Raw genomic sequence first — 18,408 nt, forward strand, 5'->3', positions numbered from 1 at the left:
CTGTCATCCTATGCTGGAAACTTCCTTAATGGACATCAGTATATCTTCTGTTTGTCAGAGGAGCACGTTCTGTAATCTGCATCTTTTGATCTTATTGGCTACCTTTATTTGTACAACCTATATTCTCTTATTTCTCTTGCACTGATAATACTAAAATTCACATCCTGCTTTCAGTTCAAGTGTTTTGTTTCTTATCTGTTTCTCCTCTAAAACATTGGCTTCCCCAGCCGTTATAATGCTCTTCTGCTGCTAGTGGGCAGCAGCTTTGACCCAGTCATCATCCTCACATGGGTGCCAGTCTGTTGTTTCTGTCTGCTCTGTAACTGGGAAGCAATGGGCTGTAGGGTGGTCAAGTGACCAGGAAGGGTGCTAGATATGAGATCTGAAGACCAGAAACCTTTTGTCCTGAGAAATGGACAGATGAAATCAAGGAAAAATGCTTGAAATGGGCATGAATGTCTTGGGTTGCCTGAAGTCTGTTTTCCCTATCCTTACAGAGATATGTACATAATGATAGTGCATCTCATGCTCTGAGAAGGTGTGAGCGGTGCAAGTCTACGTCAGCCAGGTTTTTAAGCTGTGCTAGATTTTGAGCTACAAAGACATGGCTGTTGTTATGTATGCTTTTATTTTGTCCTAATGAAGAAAATTAATTTGGGTTGAAAGCCGTACACTGAAAATGCCTTGTTACCTGGAAGAGGACCCTGGGCTTAGGAACTATTGAGTATCAAAAATTATTTAGTTACACCAGTTAAAGTACTGGTGGGAAGTTAATTTCTTCAAATCCCCTAATCATATGCAATTTATTTAAATTGGTGTTAATACATGTCAGCATCATTGCATATAACACGGTCCCAATTTTGCAAAAGTCCTTAGGTGAGCTTTCTAATTCTTGCCCCCTTCAGTAAGGACAAGCTGGGATGCACTTGTGTGGGCTAAATGCAGGATTAGGTTACAGCTTTCATTGTCTTGGGATTCTTAGAATGTATAAATACAAATATTTTTTTCTAGCCTTAAAAATCTTTATAGGAGGGTTGGCTTGATATAGTGGTGTTCTAAATGCACTATCTCAAAATAACGATGGATTACAGTAGTGACATATCATGCAGTGATGTGAGAGAAGCAAAACAGGTAAAAAGAAGTCAGAGAAGCAAAGTGTAGGTGTCTGACTTCATTTTTCTCAGTAAGTGTGTCATACTGTTTTGCTAGTCACCTACATGTTTACTTATGTGTTTAAGGTAACTTGAACAAAGATCAGAAGCCTAACTAAGCTCCAATTAATTTTTTTTTTAGGTATTCTTAAGCAGGTTAAAGATTACATTAAAGAATGCAGCAAGTGCCAGGAGAAGCTGGATCGCTCTAGATCTCTGTCAGATCCTTCTGAAATGCTGGAGGAGCTAGGACTGGATGTAAAATCTCAGGAAGACAGTAATGAAACAGATGATGAATTGAGTAATCCGCCATCAATCCCAGCGGCATCCCTGAAGCCTGTGAAGAAGAAGCCAATAGCAAAGCATGAACTTGTATTTGTAAGTACCATTGTTTACATCTGAATGTATTTAAGATGTTTGTTAATGCGTTCTTAGTCACATACTTATTTTCCATTGCTGTGATAAACTTCTAATAATATGATACAAATTTTGCCAAAGATATTCAATATGTGGAAACGGGTTACTGGTATATATAGAGTGAAGTTAATTCTAGTGTGTCACCTTTCGAAAATAAAATAAGCCCAACTCCTATTTATGCCTGTAGGACCCAAGGGAAAATGAATGGCAAAAGCAGAATTAGTAAGGCATCACATACAAGATAGTAATGGAATCCTTAATAAATGATGCTATATTTATATACATATAAATTCTTGTTGGTAACTGGGGGTTCATATGCATGTAAACAAATGTTTTTGAATCTAGAAACCATTTCGGATTGTAGCATTGAAAAATAACGGTCGAAGAACTGCTTGAATATCCATGTCTTCCCATTTTGCTGGTTGTCTGTTTTAACTGTGTTTGGAGGGAGGGTGAAACTGGATGCGTTTAAAGAAAGAAAACAACAGTAAAGTTAAACTAAATGCTGTACAGGCTTGAACTGATTGTACAGTTGCAGAAAATAATCCTTTTCTGTATTTCAGTGTGAATGTTTAAAAAGGCACAGTCTAAATGTAATGAAGTTCTCATAATGTTGTTTATGACAGGTTGACAGTAAGGGCCTTGTGAAGCAGTCATCTTCCAAACATTGTCTGTCAGTCTTAAACCAACTGAATCAGCAGAGGCTTTCCAATCAGTTCTGTGATGTGACTCTGCTGATTGAAGGAGAGGAGTACAAAGCTCACAAATCTGTCTTGGCAGCCAACAGCGAGTACTTCCGAGAGCTCTTCATTGAAAAGGGAGCTGTCTCTAGTCATGAAGCTGTAGTGGATCTGTCAGGTGAATTGTTGTGGGTTTCAAAGCTAGAAATCATAATATCCTAAGTAAGGTGTACAGTATTTGATTCAGTCTTTTTTTGAGTGTTCAAGACAACTTAATGTTTCATCTTGCTATTTTTCTTTCTTTTAATCTGAAAGTATTTTATGTGGATTTTAATGCTAAAGTGATGGCTCTAGTTTTGCATAATCTGATTTTCCATATTGAATGGACTATGGGATTTCATCTTAAAATTTCTGAGAAGCTTTGGATTGATTTTTACTTTGATTAGGTGTGTTTTCTCCTTGTATTAGTCACAAACATTAAAAAAGGGTACATAATCAAATGCTTGAATACATCAAGAAGGGATGTTGACTAGCTTCTCAGTTGTTTAGCTGAACAAATACTAAATTGTTTCTTATATGTGCAAAACACTATTATACATGTTTCTGCTTATTTCTCAAACCTTCTGGTACTTAAAGATTGGAGATGATCCTAAAATAAATGTTCTAAAAATAGCTTTGTAGTGATGAAGAATACTGTACAGAACATACACCTACTGCGTTGCTTTCTCATTTGTTTAACTGTATCTGTCTCTGCATGAACAATAGATTTGTAGTATGATGTTCTGGAAGGTCCCCCAAATTAAATATTTATGACTTACAGAATTGTGAAAAGTTATACCAAATGCTTATTTATAAGCATTTCTATCTATATATCCGTATCTTTTTTCTTTTTTTCATTAGCCACTTTCTTGTCTTATATTTCTGCCACAGCAGTTGTTACCTAAATCCTGACTGCTTTCTGAATGTAGCAGGTCCAGAATGACTTGGGTTAAATTAGGGATAATCTGCTTCAAAAATGTTGAGGCTCTCCCAGCATCTTGAAACATTCTTCTAAAGAATTATATTGTGAAACTACCTCAGTTCTACTTACTTATTGGAAAGCTGAGCTTACTTCCACATAGAAAATACACAAGAAGGACGCTTTTTCATATATGACAATTAATTGAGTCCCAGTGGAGAGGCTGCAGTGTTACTTGCAAGTGCTTTTTGCTCTAAATTTCAGACTTAACCATATCAAAGGCGAACTGTTGTATCCATCATGGGATATTTTGGTGTACTTTGGGATCACCAGTGTTTGCTCTAATCTCTTGTTTTATTCCTGGTAGGGTTCTGCAAATCCAGTTTCCTGCCTCTATTGGAATTTGCTTATACTTCAGAATTAACTTTTGACTTCTGTAGTATGGCAGAAGTAGCCATGCTTGCCCGGCATCTCTTCATGTCAGAGGTCCTCGAAATCTGTGAAAATGTGCACAAACAGATGGAAGAGAAACAAATTACTGTGTACCAAAAGGGAGATATTCAAACGGTAGAGTCAACTCAAAATTTATCAGAACAGACTGAAGTTGAGAGGCAGCCCATGGACGGTGCTGAGCAACCGGAGCTTGCATCCAGTGAAGTGCCAGTTGCTGTGAATGGAGCTCCTTCCTCTGCTGGGACAGAGGAGGCCGCAGCACCCCAGCCTGACCTGGTGCCCCCAGAGCCTGTAGAGGCCACTCCAGATGGTCTTCCAAAGCCTGTGGAGCAGTGTGAAACAACCGAAAATTACGTCAAGATGCAGCTGCTGGAGAGCATTTCAAATAGCACCGTGTCTGTCGTAGAGACTAAGCCGTCAGCTGTAGAAGACATGGACACACAAAGTCAAACAGCAATTGAGACAGATCAGAACGAAAATGGTAAAGCAAATGTGGACAGTGCTTCTGAAGACTCCTCAGGAACAGTCAAGCTAAAATGTGGCAAGCAAATTGAAGAACAGAGCATTTCAGTTTCGCAACCAGAAAGCCTAGCTTCCAGCCAGGATGATACTTACAAAAGCAAGCTGCGCCAGCGTTCTGTTAGTGAAGGGGGATATATCAAATTGCATAAAGGAACTGACAAAAAACTGCAAAATAGAAAGACAAATCCTAAGTCTGCAATACAACAGGTATTCTATCTGTCTTTAAGCCTGTTGTCAGTAATCAACCAGTGTTTCGAGACCAGTCTGAAAAGACTTTTGTGATTCCAAGCACTGTCTGTCAGATGTTTTTCTTTTTGAGCTATTAACATTATGGCAAACTGAAGTAACTTCTAAAATGTGACAGTTGGGAAAAAAAAACCAAACACCCAAACAAAAAAAACAAACATTGGTGTAAAAATTCCTTCCATATTGAAGATGTTTAGAGTGCTCAGTCACCTTAGCCCAGCTTGAGTATCTTCTCACAGCTTCTTGTGGTTGAACAGAAGGTGTATCTTCTCCCTAAAATTATTCATGATCTGGGAATTTAACTCTTAACTAGCATGTGTGTATGTCAGTCATAGACAAATGTATTTTATCTATCAGAGAAGTGAGACCCTACATTTGTTACGACTTGAAAACAGAGCATTGGGGATGAAAAATCTGATATCCTGTGTAGATCTTAAGACATAGTCATGCCACAATAATGTAGTCCTGCTACCTTCAGACTGGGGTCAGTTCAAAAAAAAAAAAAAAAGGTTCAGAGAGCACTGGTATTAAAAACTCTAGCACTCACACATATTAAATGTTTAGTAATTGAACTAGTTGTTTCAATTATTATCTTTTTAAATGAGACTGTCTTACTCTTTGCCCTTCAGGAGCCTTTCCTCTTTCAGTGCCTATGGATAGCTGACATTCACTTCACTGAGCACTAATACATTCATTTTTGTGACAGAGCACACTTTGCCTTACTCATTCCACATTGACTGCATTTTAGGAAGAACTGATCATTTCCAGAGATGTTCTGTGAGACATTTACCTACTAGAGCCACCAGTCCCACATGCAGTGGGATAATTTGTTACCATTACAGCACCCTTGTGGTTAGAAATTTTAGCATTAGTCTCCTTTTACAGATGGACTTAAAGCCCAGATGTGAATACTGGCACAACCATAATGATTGAGCAACCTATTTATGATGGTTGGAGAATGACAGGGTTTTGTTCTGCTTTGGGAGGCGGAATATTTAGCTTTGGGAACAGCTCCTGTTAACTTGTTTTGCAGTTTTTAGTTTAAATCTGGCCTTTTGACAGATGAGGTCTTTAGACAGTGGCCACCTATGGAAAACAGAAACTGGTTTAAATAATTCCTCAGAATTGGATTCAGGAGTAGGTTTCTGCTTTCCTAACTCCTTTCATAGCTTCTGGTATTCTTGTCTCATGCATCCCTCAGCTCTGCCCCCCACCCCACCCCCCTTCCCCACCATGGCACTGGATGTGATGTAAGCATTGGGAAGGAGACATTCCTTCCTGAGTTCCCGGTTTTGATGCTGGAAGAATAGCGGGAAAAAGAGATTGCAGGCAAACTGCTGCTGACTTCTGAATTACAGTAATTGCAGTGGGTATGGAGATGTTGGGGATGAAGCATTCTGTGTCTGAATGGATTATTTTTCAAGCTCTTACTAATCGTTTGCTGAACAAAATTTTTTGTGTGGCATCATGATTTAGCCAAGTTTGCATAAATTTTCAGGGCAACAGCCAAACTAAAAAAAAAAAATGTTCCTGGTTGAGTTTTAGTTTGTTTCTGAGACATGTGGAAAGGCTAGCATGTTTTCAAAAACTGTTAGATACCTCACTTGTAGGGGGAACAGGAGGAAGAAATGGGGATGCATTGTACTTTTTTCCATTACCTTATTCTCAGAAACTTGAAGGGGAGATATCTGATACAGGAAATTTCAGCCTGCTTACTTACAATTTGGCTTTCAAAGAATTTGACAGCAAGTTTCTTCAAAGGAAAACGAGATTACCAGCTCCAGGTAGCACTGCCAATACTGCCTAACAAACAACACTGCTGCCTAACAAAAAGACCACTTCAGTGGAAAAGCTGGAATGCTTTTAACCAGAAAGAACTTTTTTTAAATACTCTAAACTTTTTTACAGGTTATTAATAACTCAGTTTTTGCTAGCTGATAAAAATTAATTGGGCTGCTTTTTTAAAAATCTAATGACTTCTGTAGTACAGCAAATGTAAATCCTGAAAAGGGAAGTTGGAGATTAGGGAAGAGTTGCAAACATTTGATAGAAATTGTGACTGGCAGTGCCATGTGGTTCCTCTGTAACTATCCCTTAACTCTCACCTAGGCAGTTACTCAGGGCTGAATAGTTTGTTGTCTCTGAACTAGTAAGTCATAGTCTGTAATTATAATCAGTTTATGGTTTTAAAACAAGACCCACTATGACATCCGTAGTTTTGCAGTGAACCGAAAGGGGGTAACTTCCTAGCAGCTAAGTAAACTGAGCAGTATTTGGTGGTATTATAGCAACACACAGAAACATCAGCTTTTAGTGCTAACTTGCATAGGAAATATAAAACAGGGTCTAGTAAAGTTCATTTGTGGATTATGTTTCTTCAACTTAGGTTGCCATGAAGCTGGTACAAAGAGGGAAAAAGTTGAAACAACCCAAAAGAGACATCACGGAAAATAATGAAGTGGAAGCTCAGCACAAATGCACTGAGTGTGGAATGGTGTTCCAGCGGCGCTATGCACTTATAATGCACACACTGAAACATGAAAGGTGTAAAGATTATAAATGCCCAGTAAGTTTTGGTTTGGGGTTTTTGTTTTTCTGCAAACCTCTCTCTTTATGAAAATTCATCCAGTAATGACATTAGTAATTATTTTTCTTGCCTCTTTTTGCACATGTATTATTTACCTTACGGATTTCAGAGATGGTTGCAGCCCTGATCTGGATGGGGTGGGGTGAAATGTGGTGCAGTCCCATGGCCTGACAGCACCATGTGACATGGTAGTGCACTAACTCCTTGGGACAGTGCTGGAGTGGGCTTTACTTTTAATCTTACTGGTAAATTTGCAACCATGATTCGTTTAGCCTGGAAGTTACCCTCATTGGGAAGTGATCAGCGGTTCTATCAGTAGCCATAAAATTCAAAATACACAACTATCAACCTGAGATAAAATGTCTGTTGGAGCCAGGTTATAGACCTAGCTAATCATATTATTATACTTAAAACCTTTTATTACCTTTTTTTAAATACATTTTGAATATTAAATGTAAAGTTGTAATACTTTCTTCCCCAGTTGTGTAAAAAAGAATTCCAGTATGGTGCGTCCCTGCGAGCCCATCTTGTCCGGCACACTCGGAAGACTGAAGTGAACACAGCAGCTGCTAGTGTAGAAGAGACAGGCGTTTCCTCTGTGAAAGGGAGAACTAAACGGGAATTTATATGTGATATATGTGGGAGAACTCTACCTAAGCTCTATTCTCTCAGAATACATATGCTCAAACATACAGGTGTAAAACCACATGCGTGCAAGGTAACATCCTTTAATCATATTAGTAACATTTTCTTGATATTTTGATATTCATATCCTGTCCTAAAATTTAGGTTAATTTAGGTCACTTCAGAAAAGGGAAAGCTTGTAACATTCCTCATGATAATTCTTGTAGTCCGAGACTGAGAAAACTAGAATGAAGTTGAATCATGAAAGTTCGTATTCTTGTGTTTAGAAGAATGCCTTCCCTTGAGTAGTTTATTTTCAACAGACCAGTTCTGCCACTGCTGTGAAATCACAGGCTTGGCCATCCTGGTTCCCAGGAGACACAGGAGGTTTTGTTGTGTTTGAAGTTAAACACCTATTACATAATGAGTTTTATTTGTCCTATTCCACTGGATCTGGATTTATTTTTTTAGGTTTGTGGAAAGACCTTTACGTATAAGCATGGATTAAAAATGCACTTAGCTCTCCATGAAGTACAGAAACAGTTCAAGTGTGACTTGTGTGAAAAGTCATTTGTCACAAAAAGAAGTCTTCAGGAACACATGAGCATTCATACAGGTAAGAGGAGGATCCTTTTAATTTGGTTGGCTATTGTGTGCTGCTGAAATTTAACATTGTCCTTCAGTGTCAGAGGAACTCTTTAAAAAAATAAGTAGTGTTTTCTCCTTTTTCTTCTACTGGTTAGGCAGCTGAGATAGAGGTAAGTAGTCATTTTACATTTATTTTCTGGGCTTGGTTTAACCATAGTGTAATGTTATGCACATATTCTATATGAGAACAGTGAATCATGGCTGGTCTGTTCCTATGTTTTTATGTACGTGTTTAATGGCTGTATCATGTCAATTCAACAAAGATCAGCAACAGGCTGGAATGTTCTGGAGCACTTACACTTCTGGCTGGTCCTTGTGGAGGAAAACATGCGATGTTAATTCTCTGAGAATCTCCATATATGTTTTACAAGACTTGCTGTACTAATACTGAAATTTTATAAAACCTCGTATCTTGAAAGATCGTAGCATGTGAAAGATAATAATTTAATACAAGCAGTTTTAAAATTGTAATGTATAGAAACTGTCCGTGTTTCTTGTTTCCCAAGTTGGTCAGAATCAAGAGACTGTTTCTGTTAAGACCATTTGTTGTAGAAATGAAGGAATTTAAATTAGTACTCAGCACTCCCTAAATTGATGAATTGGAGTGGAAAACTCCAAATTTAATTTAAGTGATGTTCCACAAATTCAAGATATAAGTTATCTGTAAGCATTGCTGCGTTGCTGGGGAAGTTTCATATTACACAGGCACAGGCAATTGGCTTTTTTTTCACACAAGAGGGCAATTTTTTAGGCTGTTGGCATTTCATGACTAATTAGTAGCTGCAGTGTTACACCTGTGTTTAAAAACATGTAATAAAGTAATTTAGAGTTGCTGCTTCCCACTGTGTGTTATTACACTGGCACATACAAAAAACTTAAAAATTCTATCTGTATGTAATTAAACCAACTTATCTTTGTAGCACTGCTCTGATTACTTAAGATAAATTACATAAAAAGCAAAAAACTCTCACAAAGCACTCCAGAGATATGGAAGCTTGGCTTTGTAACATGTTTTGTTTGTTTTTGTCAGGAGAATCCAAGTATCTTTGTTCCATCTGTGGAAAATCTTTCCACAGGGCATCAGGACTCAGTAAACACATAAAGAAACACCAGCCAAAGCCTGAAGTTCGTGCATATCAGTGTACCGAGTAAGTTGGTTGGTAGGCTTTTTTGGTGGGCTTTTTTTCTTAACATTAATGATCCTAGTAGTTTTAAAGATTAAAAGCAGCTCCTTGTTGTAGTGTAGAACTGTTCAGTGGCCTGGAATAAGACACTTAAAGCATAAGAGTAAAAACCACACTTTCGTTAATACATGCTAATACATGTTAGTACATTGGAGAGCAAAAGTTTGGTTTTTAACTGTTACCTAACTCTAGTTTCATAGATTTGTTTTCTAATGACTCTGTTTGGCACTTGTAGCTGTACTCAGTAGCTATGGGGTCCTAAAGCTCCCTTGTAGGACAGATAGAAGAGCAGTACTCTCATCAGTGGTGACAGGCCCTCAGCCTTTTCTTGCCCTCTTTTACTGCAATATTTGATTTCAGTTTAATTTGAAAATTTCCTATACGGTCTATGATGTCATGTACTTGCATGCACTGCAGTAGACTGTGTTTAGCAAACAGCTCTACAGGAACATCATAAATTAAGACTCACTGGCTATTGCAGTTAATTTGACCATAAAACTTATATGATCACTTAAATATCTTTGCATTATGGATTTCAGTTTAGCAGAAACTGTAACCAGAAAGAGCGTGTCTCCTAGTGCGGTAGCAAAACGTGGATACTTTTTCCACGAACAAGCAGACTGTAGGAGAACCCTTTCAAGTGACCTGCAAAAGCACAAATGGTGCTTAATTTCCAAAGTGTCAGTGGAAAGCTCTGTCAGGTATTAGGAGAAGTTGCACAGTTTGATTGCCTGTATGCAACTCATGGTTTTAGTGAAAGCTATAAAATATTATTTAAAGTATCTCTGGTAGTGCTGCTGCGTGCTAGCAAAAATAATATTTTCTCACTGCTGAAAACTCGCTTTAATTCTGTCAGCAATGTTTTTATTTAGTGCTTTTTAATGCTTAGAATATCAATCTTAGAAACACAAAGAACAGAGCTAATAGGGTCTACAACAGGGACGGAACTGTTTGACAAAATGTACTAGGGAAGGCAATTTTGGTTTTGAAGGAGAATTATATTTTAAATATAAAAACATTTTACCCAAGGCAGTACAGTCGTGGATGAAAAAGATCACCTTGACAGAGAAGATATTTTGATTCCCCAGCTCCTTCAAAACAGACATAGCCCTTGTTTCTTCTACAGCAAAGATATATACTAAGAATATAATTCACGTTGTCACAAATGGTTTCAAGAGCTTCACTAAGCAATAACCAGACCAGTTTTCTGGTTCAGTGGCTCAGTATGTAAATCTCTCCACCAGCCTTCAAGTCTGACTCTTATCTCCCAGCCAGTTTGAGCTTCAGGCCCAGTTGAACAAAGCTGAACGTGAGTTATTTTCCTGAAATGTTCATGGAAAATTTCCAGTGAAGTAGGTATTTGATTAAATTGCAGTGGTGCCTGAGTGTCAGGGAGTGGTGGTAGTGGTTGAATGAGTTTTTTACTTCTCTAATGGCTTTTCCAAATATGCAGGCCTTGAGGGGAGATTATCAAGTGCCACCCCCATTCAAGACCTTTAGGGGTCTTTGTGGTACTTTTTGATGTGGATCTGCAAACCCAGGATCCCTGAGAGCTCCATTTGAACTGGAGCTGTCAGTTTTTCCAGCCTAGGAAGAGGAAATTGCTCAGGTGGCTCAAGGACTATCACTGTTGGGGTTTTTTTTCTTATTTCCTTTTTTTCCCTTTTAAAAAAATTTTTTTTCATATTTTTTTTTCCCCCTGAAAACCAAAGAAGGCTTTTTCCTTCTCCAGAACGCCCATTCTTCAGGAAATTTTGTTCCTGTATGGAAGCTTTTTTTTTTTTTTTTCCAGATGTTACTGGAGGTTGGGAATTCTGAGATTCCCTCATTCCAGAGGTTGATCAGCTGTAGAAGGTGAACCCTCCACCTTTGCTTGCTGGCATTTTTTTGCCTCTGTCCTTTCTTGAGTCATACAGGTATATGGTGTTACATGAGAAAGAGATGCAGATTATCAGGCAAAGGTGTCTGAAGACCAGAATTTCTTCCAAGGGGAGAAAGTATGTCTTTGATTAGACTGACCTCTGCAGTTTTCATACCAAGAGGAGTTAGTGATTTGTAATTATATATAGTCACACTATGATAAGGTATACATGAAGGACAACTAGGAATTTGCCTGGGTTTAGATGTATACAAGCAGCAGGCTAAAGTATGAGCTACTTCCTATCACTACTTCCAGATGCTTTCACCTTCCATCACTACTTCCAGATGCTTTCTTGTAGGATTCTGAATTTTATTTTTAATTTTGAAAAAAACACTTATGAGCATTACAAACAACAAATCCCAGTTATCTTTGTATCAATAATTAATCCTCTTTGGTTAAGGGAAGAAAGCTGTTACTATCCTCAGAAGTTTATATGGTATAATACAGATTTCTGATTTCTTCCAGTTGGTTTGCCTTTGATTATTCCCCATAAAAATAACAGAAAGAATATAGCTACCCATAACAAATAAAAGTGTTGCAGAGCTCCTCAAGGTATATTCCAGACTTTCAGATAAGCTGTTTTTGGATGTTTTTTTTTTTTCTTTTAATTTCCCTAGTTTGGAAAGGAATTGTGCTTTCCATAGATACTGATGACACATTAGGTGGTGTCTTATCAGTCTTCAGTTGCCATTAAAGAAGAGGGTTCAGTGACTTTGAAATCAGGATCAACAAGATCTTTCTTATGTGAGATGCTAAAACCTTGACTGTTACAGGTGTGAAAAGAGTTTCTATGAAGCTCGAGATCTTCGGCAGCATATGAATAAACATTTAGGTGTGAAGCCATTTCAGTGTCAGTTCTGTGGAAAATGTTACAGTTGGAAGAAAGACTGGTATTCTCATGTAAAGTCTCATTCTGTCACAGACCCTTATAGGTAAGAGGAAATTAATTTAACAACTGAAATGTACTAATCATTATGAGGTTATACAGATTCACAGCCAGTCAAGAAAGAACTGCCTAGTGCTTTCTTAAAGTACCAATTTATTGATGTTGACTGGGGTCTTGAGTGCTTGAAAATGGATGGGTGGCTTCAGATAGTGTGGTCCAACTCTTAACCTGCTGACACAATCCTGGAACTACTACAGTGAAGTTGTAAGAAGATAATTGTAATTGATGATGTTAGAAATGCTTTGTATGTGACTTCACTTCTCTAGAATGGTAAGTGGAAGCTTTGTGGCTGTGAATAAGAGAAAATGTAGCTCGGTCCAACAATATTGTTTCTAATTATGGAATTGCTTGTCATATGAGACAGTATTCCCACTGAACTTTGCCTACTGTAATTGAAGTGCATTTTGATTTAAAAAGTGTAACATAAGCATAGAACAATGGTTTCAATAGATTTCTCATTTAACACATTTTAGATGTAATATATGTGGCAAAGAATTTTATGAGAAAGCTTTGTACAGAAGACATGTAAAGAAAGCTACACATGGTAAAAAAGGAAGAGCAAAACAAAATCTGGAACGAGTTTGTGAGCATTGCGGAAGAAAATTCACACAACTCCGAGAATATAGGAGACACATGAACAATCATGAAGGTATGTAGAAAACAAGTAGTCATGACATCCCTCAACCTCTAAAAACATTAAGGAGGAAAGGGTTTCTTTGAGTCTGTGTGTGTCCTGTGTTGCAAGATGCGTAGAAATTCTTACAGATTCTCCAGTTGTTTTTATGCTAGTCCTTGTTTGTTAACTTGCTTCCAGCTATTCCCAGAAGTGGCTGTTGGGCTCTTCCTAAAACTGCAGTCACACACAGGGACAGGTGACAACTTGTCCTTCTCAGAACTTTAATGGAAGGGGATTTTTTTAGAAGTGATTAAAAGCTGTATATCTGGCAAAGAATTGGATATAGTAAAACATTCTCCAGTTTGAAAGATGCACATGGTTAACAAAATATTCTTCAAACATGAGAGGGATTGGCCTGAATTTAACAAAAGGACCGCTGTTGGAAATTGGTCAACTTCTTGATTTATAACAAGCTATATGATGTTTGGGGGAAAATATGAAAACATTTTTTTTTAAAAAAAAAAGTGTGCATTTTTACTTTAGATGTGAAGTATGATACTGATTTTTGAGCATTTGGATGTTCCAGCTCTGTTAGAAGTCTATATGTACTTCTATTTCAGGGCAAAAACCACTTTTTAAAAGGAGACATGCTTCAAAAGAGCTTGTATGAGTAAATGTAATAGCTGTCTAACTTCTGAAATAGAGATTTTGTGTTTGTTTCTAAACAGAGAAAGTGTCCTGTAGTAGGTGCTTAGCCTAAATCTACAGTGTTACAGAGGAAAAGCCAGTATTTAAATAGTGTTTGTCACTACCCACATGCCCCATGAGATACTACAGACCACAAAAGTCAGATGTTGTAAGGGAGAATAAGATCGTACAAGCATCAGGTGCAGTGTTTGAACATATGTGGTGTGGAGGATGAGGAAACAACTGTTGATGGCATTACCAGCTAACTAGAATGGGTGCTGGTTTGGCGAGAGGTATATAAAGGGATTTACAAAAATAAAAGATGACTAGAAATGTGAGTAACAAATTCTGTGAAGTAAAACATGGTTTCAGAAAGGCATTGCTGGAAAAATAATACTGAGAATTTTATTAAGTGGTATGCACTTGAAATAGGGGAGAAGCTATATTAAAAGGAACTTTGAGAAGAAAAGTTTTTTAGAAGTAAAATGTTAGATTGGACAGAGCACTTGTGGAAAATATGACCACTGAATGTATTAGGCTTGCATTATATTGTAGAGCAGAAAATTGGTAAGCAAGATCTCTTTCTTACATGAAAAAAATTACAGTATTTCTTCTGAGATTTTATACTGCTGTTCCCCCCATCACTTCTCATCGTCACTCATGCATATGTATGAACACTGACGATGTCTTGTCCTTGCCTTCCCTTCGAGAGCAGGTGTGAAGCCCTTTGAGTGTCTGACCTGCGGCGTGGCCTGGGCTGACGCGCGCTCCTTGAAGCGCCACGTGAGGACGCACACCGGAGAGCGGCCCTACGTCTGTCCGGTGTGCAACGAAGCTTACATAGACGCCCGCACGCTGCGGAAGCACATGACCAAGTTCCATAGGGATTACGTACCCTGCAAAATTATGCTGGAAAAAGATACTCTTCAGTTTCATAACCAGGGAACACAGGTAGAGCATGCCATCAGCATTTTAGCAGCAGACATGCAGGAACAAGAAACAGAGATTAGCATTGAAGATAATGAGATTGAGACCGTGGTAGTGACAGGAGAGACGCTTGAAGCTATCGAAGCAGTTGCAGCTACTGAAGAATGTACATCAGTGTCTACTCTTTCTGACCAAAGCATCATGCAGGTGGTAAATTATGTATTGGCTCAACAGCAAGGACAGAAAATGGTTGAAGTGACACAGGCCATCGAAACTGTAGAAGTGGAAGTGGCCCATGTTACAAAGACAGACTGAATGCAGTACATAAGAGGGGAAAAAGGGTGAGGTCTTGTGATCTGTGGGAGCGACTGGATGTCTCAGGCTTACAGTGATGACTGTTTTCAGACAGTTAATCCCCAGTACTGAACATCTTGCTGACAAAATACTGCATTACAGGCAAAAAGTTAAGATGCTTCGGTGTGGGCCAAGGCTTTGAAGGCTAAGATTTCTGCACTGGCCATAACTGAAATAAAATTAAAAAAAAAAAAATTGGAATAATAAAGTTTTCTGTGTCATGGAGTAAGTACCATGCTGTAACTTTAAAAAAAAAAAAGAAAAAGTATAAGATGCACTAAATGCACAGCTATCAGTAGCATTTTTTAACTTATGTTTTTACATATATTTCAAGTTTGCAAGCAAATTACCTGCACTGGATTCTGTCTGTTTACTCCCCAAGACAAGGGGATGGTACAGTGCTTCCTGCAGCATGTGCTTAATGCAACATACAGAAAATCTGAGGCTTTTTTCTTTGGGTAGAACCATCAGAAGTTGGTGAATCCTGGTTTTGAAGAACTTAAATTCCAAGTTGGTGAGTGGCAGGCCCAAAGTTCAGCAAAATGCTGTAAAATGTTTTACAGGTGATGGGCAGAGGTTCACTGAAGTCTTGAGGAAGTGTTTCTCTGAGATGGATTGTGAATTTAAGTTGACCAGAGAACAGCGCACTGCAGGGAGCCGGCTTAGAGAAGGCAAAAAATTGCTTTTTATTTGTAAGCAGGGAGCTTACACTTCAGCCTCTAGGCACAACCATGGTTAGTTAATGATGATTGGTTGCGTAACAGAAGCTATCGTTGTATGTGTCCAAAGCAGACAGCCTAATGAGGGATGGTTCTAATTTTGCATTACATTTGACATAGAAACTCAAATGAAAAAGGTTTAATGGCACATTCTTCAGGAATATAAATATACTGCAGAAGTCTAACTAGTTAAAATCTGATCTCATCTCGTATCGTGTTGAAAGGGGGAGCCCTGCTAATTTGCAAACAGGACACCCAGCGATATCAGGATAGAGAACTATCAAAACCTAAGTATGGGGTAAAAATTATGTTTGTCTCTAGAAGACCCATTACGGCTGCTGTAAGAAAATATTTCTAGGGCAAGCTAATTACCCAGTGTTAGACTGCATAGATGGAAAAATTCTTACTGGGTGTTCCTGCAAGTAAGTATGAATCACAGCCATGCTTGGTCCAAGTTAAAATGTCCGTCATTTAATACCATGAACAATGCCCATCTTCATCTGTACAAGGTGTGGGTTCTTTCCATGTTGCTTGTTTAGGTGTTTTTTAAGCAAGAAACATGTCTGTTGAGGTAACTGAATGTTCTATACCCATGAACAATCAGAACTGTATTCTTTAAATTTTTCTTAATCTATAATACTATCAAACGTTTCCCAACTTTGACAGTAGCAAGATATCCAAGGAGCCAGAAGCCTGTAATATTTCAGAGTAAACTTCACAGATAAAGTTACATGCTGTACTTACTACCTGTGAAAGAGATCCACTGAACAAAATTTAGGCAAAATCTGTGACAAAGTAACCACCTCATTTGAATTAGTATTTCTGCCTTTCATCTTACTTGAGTATCTGTCTACTAAGCTACAGAATGAACTGTTCTTTTCATACTTTGCAAGCATGTAGATAAGCAGTTGTAGAAATTTTTTGAGCAATATGATATAGTTCTAGTTTCCTGCCTTGGATCTGAGTTAATCTATAGATGACTATTTCAAAGGTCACAGTCTTCCTGCAGAGAAATAATCTAGTTGTTTATACATCCTGAAGCCCTTTACAATTGTATTATTTTCTAATTACCAAATGGAGTAAAACTAAAGTGAATACTCAAAAAAGCCCCAACAACCTGCTAGCTGTAACTCTTGAATTTTTGTATGGTCAAGAATCTGGAGATAGCCATCCTGCTTAAAATTAAAATACTGCTGTTGTGATGGAAGAAGATATAAAAGAGCATTAGGTAAACTTTAAAATGTACTTCAATGTTTTTATCTTACAAATAATTATGTATTCCTAAAGTGATGAAATGTTCAAGGAAAAATAGCTGTAAATAGTGCTAGAACTTATTTGTATATTTAGTGTGTTACCTTATAAAAAGAATATTACCAGCACCTTAGTTTAATCTTTGGTGCATTTATTTATTTGCCCAGCCTATGGAAGAAGTGAATCTGAATTTAGAAGCCTTGTTACCCACTGTAAAAATGCTTTCACTAACTTGATGGCCTGCCATTTAAAAACAAACAAACAAAAATTCACAAAGAGTGTTTCCTAAACAAGACAACCAGGAATGCCAAAGCTAAGTGTTGCAGCACCCCTTTCCTAATGTACTGTGCCTTACCTTTTCAGAAGGGCAGGAGGTGAGTAGGGAGTGTCGCTCTGAGCTTTGCTGTTCCTGTATCTCTGAAGTTGCCTTATGTTTTTCTTTAGACTTCAGCTCTTAATTTAAGATGTTCATTACCCTTATCTATTTGAAGTCAGACTGCAAATACGTAGTTGATACTATTTAATTTGATTTTTTTTTTTAAATAGAGCTCATGAGAAATGTCCATTTTTAAAGTATTCCTAATGAATTCCTGTACATAATTGATTTGATTTGTACATTCTGCTGTTTTTATTTAGTGTTAGATGTATAGAGTTATGGTCATCTCTGTCATTAAATAAACTGAGCATTGCCATGAATTACTCTTTAGAGCAACTTTTCTTTTTTTGGGGGAAAAAATGTGTTGCTGAATTATTCCTTTTCAGTATTTCATCTTCCATATATAGATAGATGTGTTCAGTTCTAGTAATACTTACTTTTCAAGTTTTGCTTAAGACCTCTTGGTGAAGGAGGCGCTGTGCCAGCTTGCTAGTTAGTACCTAGCAGTAACCATTTTAGTTTGTTTCAGATGTTACTTCTCTTGATTTGGGTTTCTGTACAACTCTGCCCCCCCTAAAGCAAGCACCAGACAGCACTTCTGCCTTGGCCTCTGCTCAGGGATGAGTGTTTGAGCAGGGGTTGTGGCTCGGAAGTTGTGCTCCAGTGTCACCCTCCTGGCTGAAGGGTGAGCTGTACAGCTGCCTCCCGGCCTGGGAACGGGCAGCACCCTGTGCCTTTCCCCCATCTGTCAGAGCAACTTTCAGGCAACGTCAGTGTTGCAGAAAGCCTGATTACCTTTTGTGGATCATCCTGATTCCTAGAGGAAATTCTGGGAGCTTTTTAACATGTTAACTCTTCTGTAAGCCCCCGCAAGTAACCAAGTGAAGTGGGAAGTATATAATTAAATTAAAACCGGGGTGTCACAAGGCTGAGTGCTGAAGGAGTGATGCGGCCAACCACTGAACGACCACTGCTCAACAGGGACAGCTACAGATGTGAAAGTGCTGTGTGGGTGATATGTCCTGTGGCTTTCCACTGGAGCTAGAAGCATGTCGTTGCTGGCTGTTAAAGGAAGAACCGTGTATTTGTACAGCACTGGCACTGTGTGTGTGTTTAATGTGGTGGCACTGAGGAGCCTGTC

At 38.2% G+C, this 18,408-nt stretch overlaps 1 protein-coding gene across 2 annotated transcripts; it reads left to right on the plus strand.

Moving 5' to 3' along the window:
* The first annotated feature begins 1,195 nt into the window (after positions 1-1,195).
* Positions 1,196-17,427, plus strand: ZBTB11 (zinc finger and BTB domain containing 11). 2 transcript variants are annotated; one of them, XM_026853500.1, is made up of 10 exons: positions 1,196-1,529; positions 2,195-2,426; positions 3,574-4,388; positions 6,814-6,993; positions 7,496-7,732; positions 8,110-8,254; positions 9,317-9,434; positions 12,165-12,323; positions 12,811-12,986; positions 14,356-17,427. In XM_026853500.1, the coding sequence occupies exons 1-10, from the start codon at positions 1,386-1,388 to the stop codon at positions 14,880-14,882; spliced, it is 2,733 nt and encodes a 910-aa protein (XP_026709301.1). In that variant the 5' UTR covers positions 1,196-1,385; the 3' UTR covers positions 14,883-17,427. The 2 variants fall into 2 exon arrangements, with proteins under 2 accessions (XP_026709301.1, XP_026709311.1); XM_026853510.1 differs by lacking the exon at positions 2,195-2,426 and having other exon boundaries at positions 1,422-1,529.
* The last annotated feature ends 981 nt before the right edge of the window (positions 17,428-18,408 follow it).

The sequence above is a fragment of the Athene cunicularia genome (genome assembly GCF_003259725.1).
Source record: "Athene cunicularia isolate RWA chromosome 1 unlocalized genomic scaffold, athCun1 chr1_part1, whole genome shotgun sequence".
NCBI classification, from domain to species: Eukaryota; Metazoa; Chordata; class Aves; order Strigiformes; family Strigidae; genus Athene; species Athene cunicularia.

Bases quoted from the DNA above. Each gene is read 5' to 3' on its own strand.
- ZBTB11 (XM_026853500.1), top strand. From the start codon at position 1,386: ATGCTGGAGGAGCTAGGACTGGATGTAAAATCTCAGGAAGACAGTAAT. The intron at 6,994-7,495 runs GTAAGTTTTGGT...TTTCTTCCCCAG, and splicing joins GTAAAGATTATAAATGCCCA to TTGTGTAAAAAAGAATTCCA. The intron at 7,733-8,109 runs GTAACATCCTTT...TTATTTTTTTAG, and splicing joins TAAAACCACATGCGTGCAAG to GTTTGTGGAAAGACCTTTAC.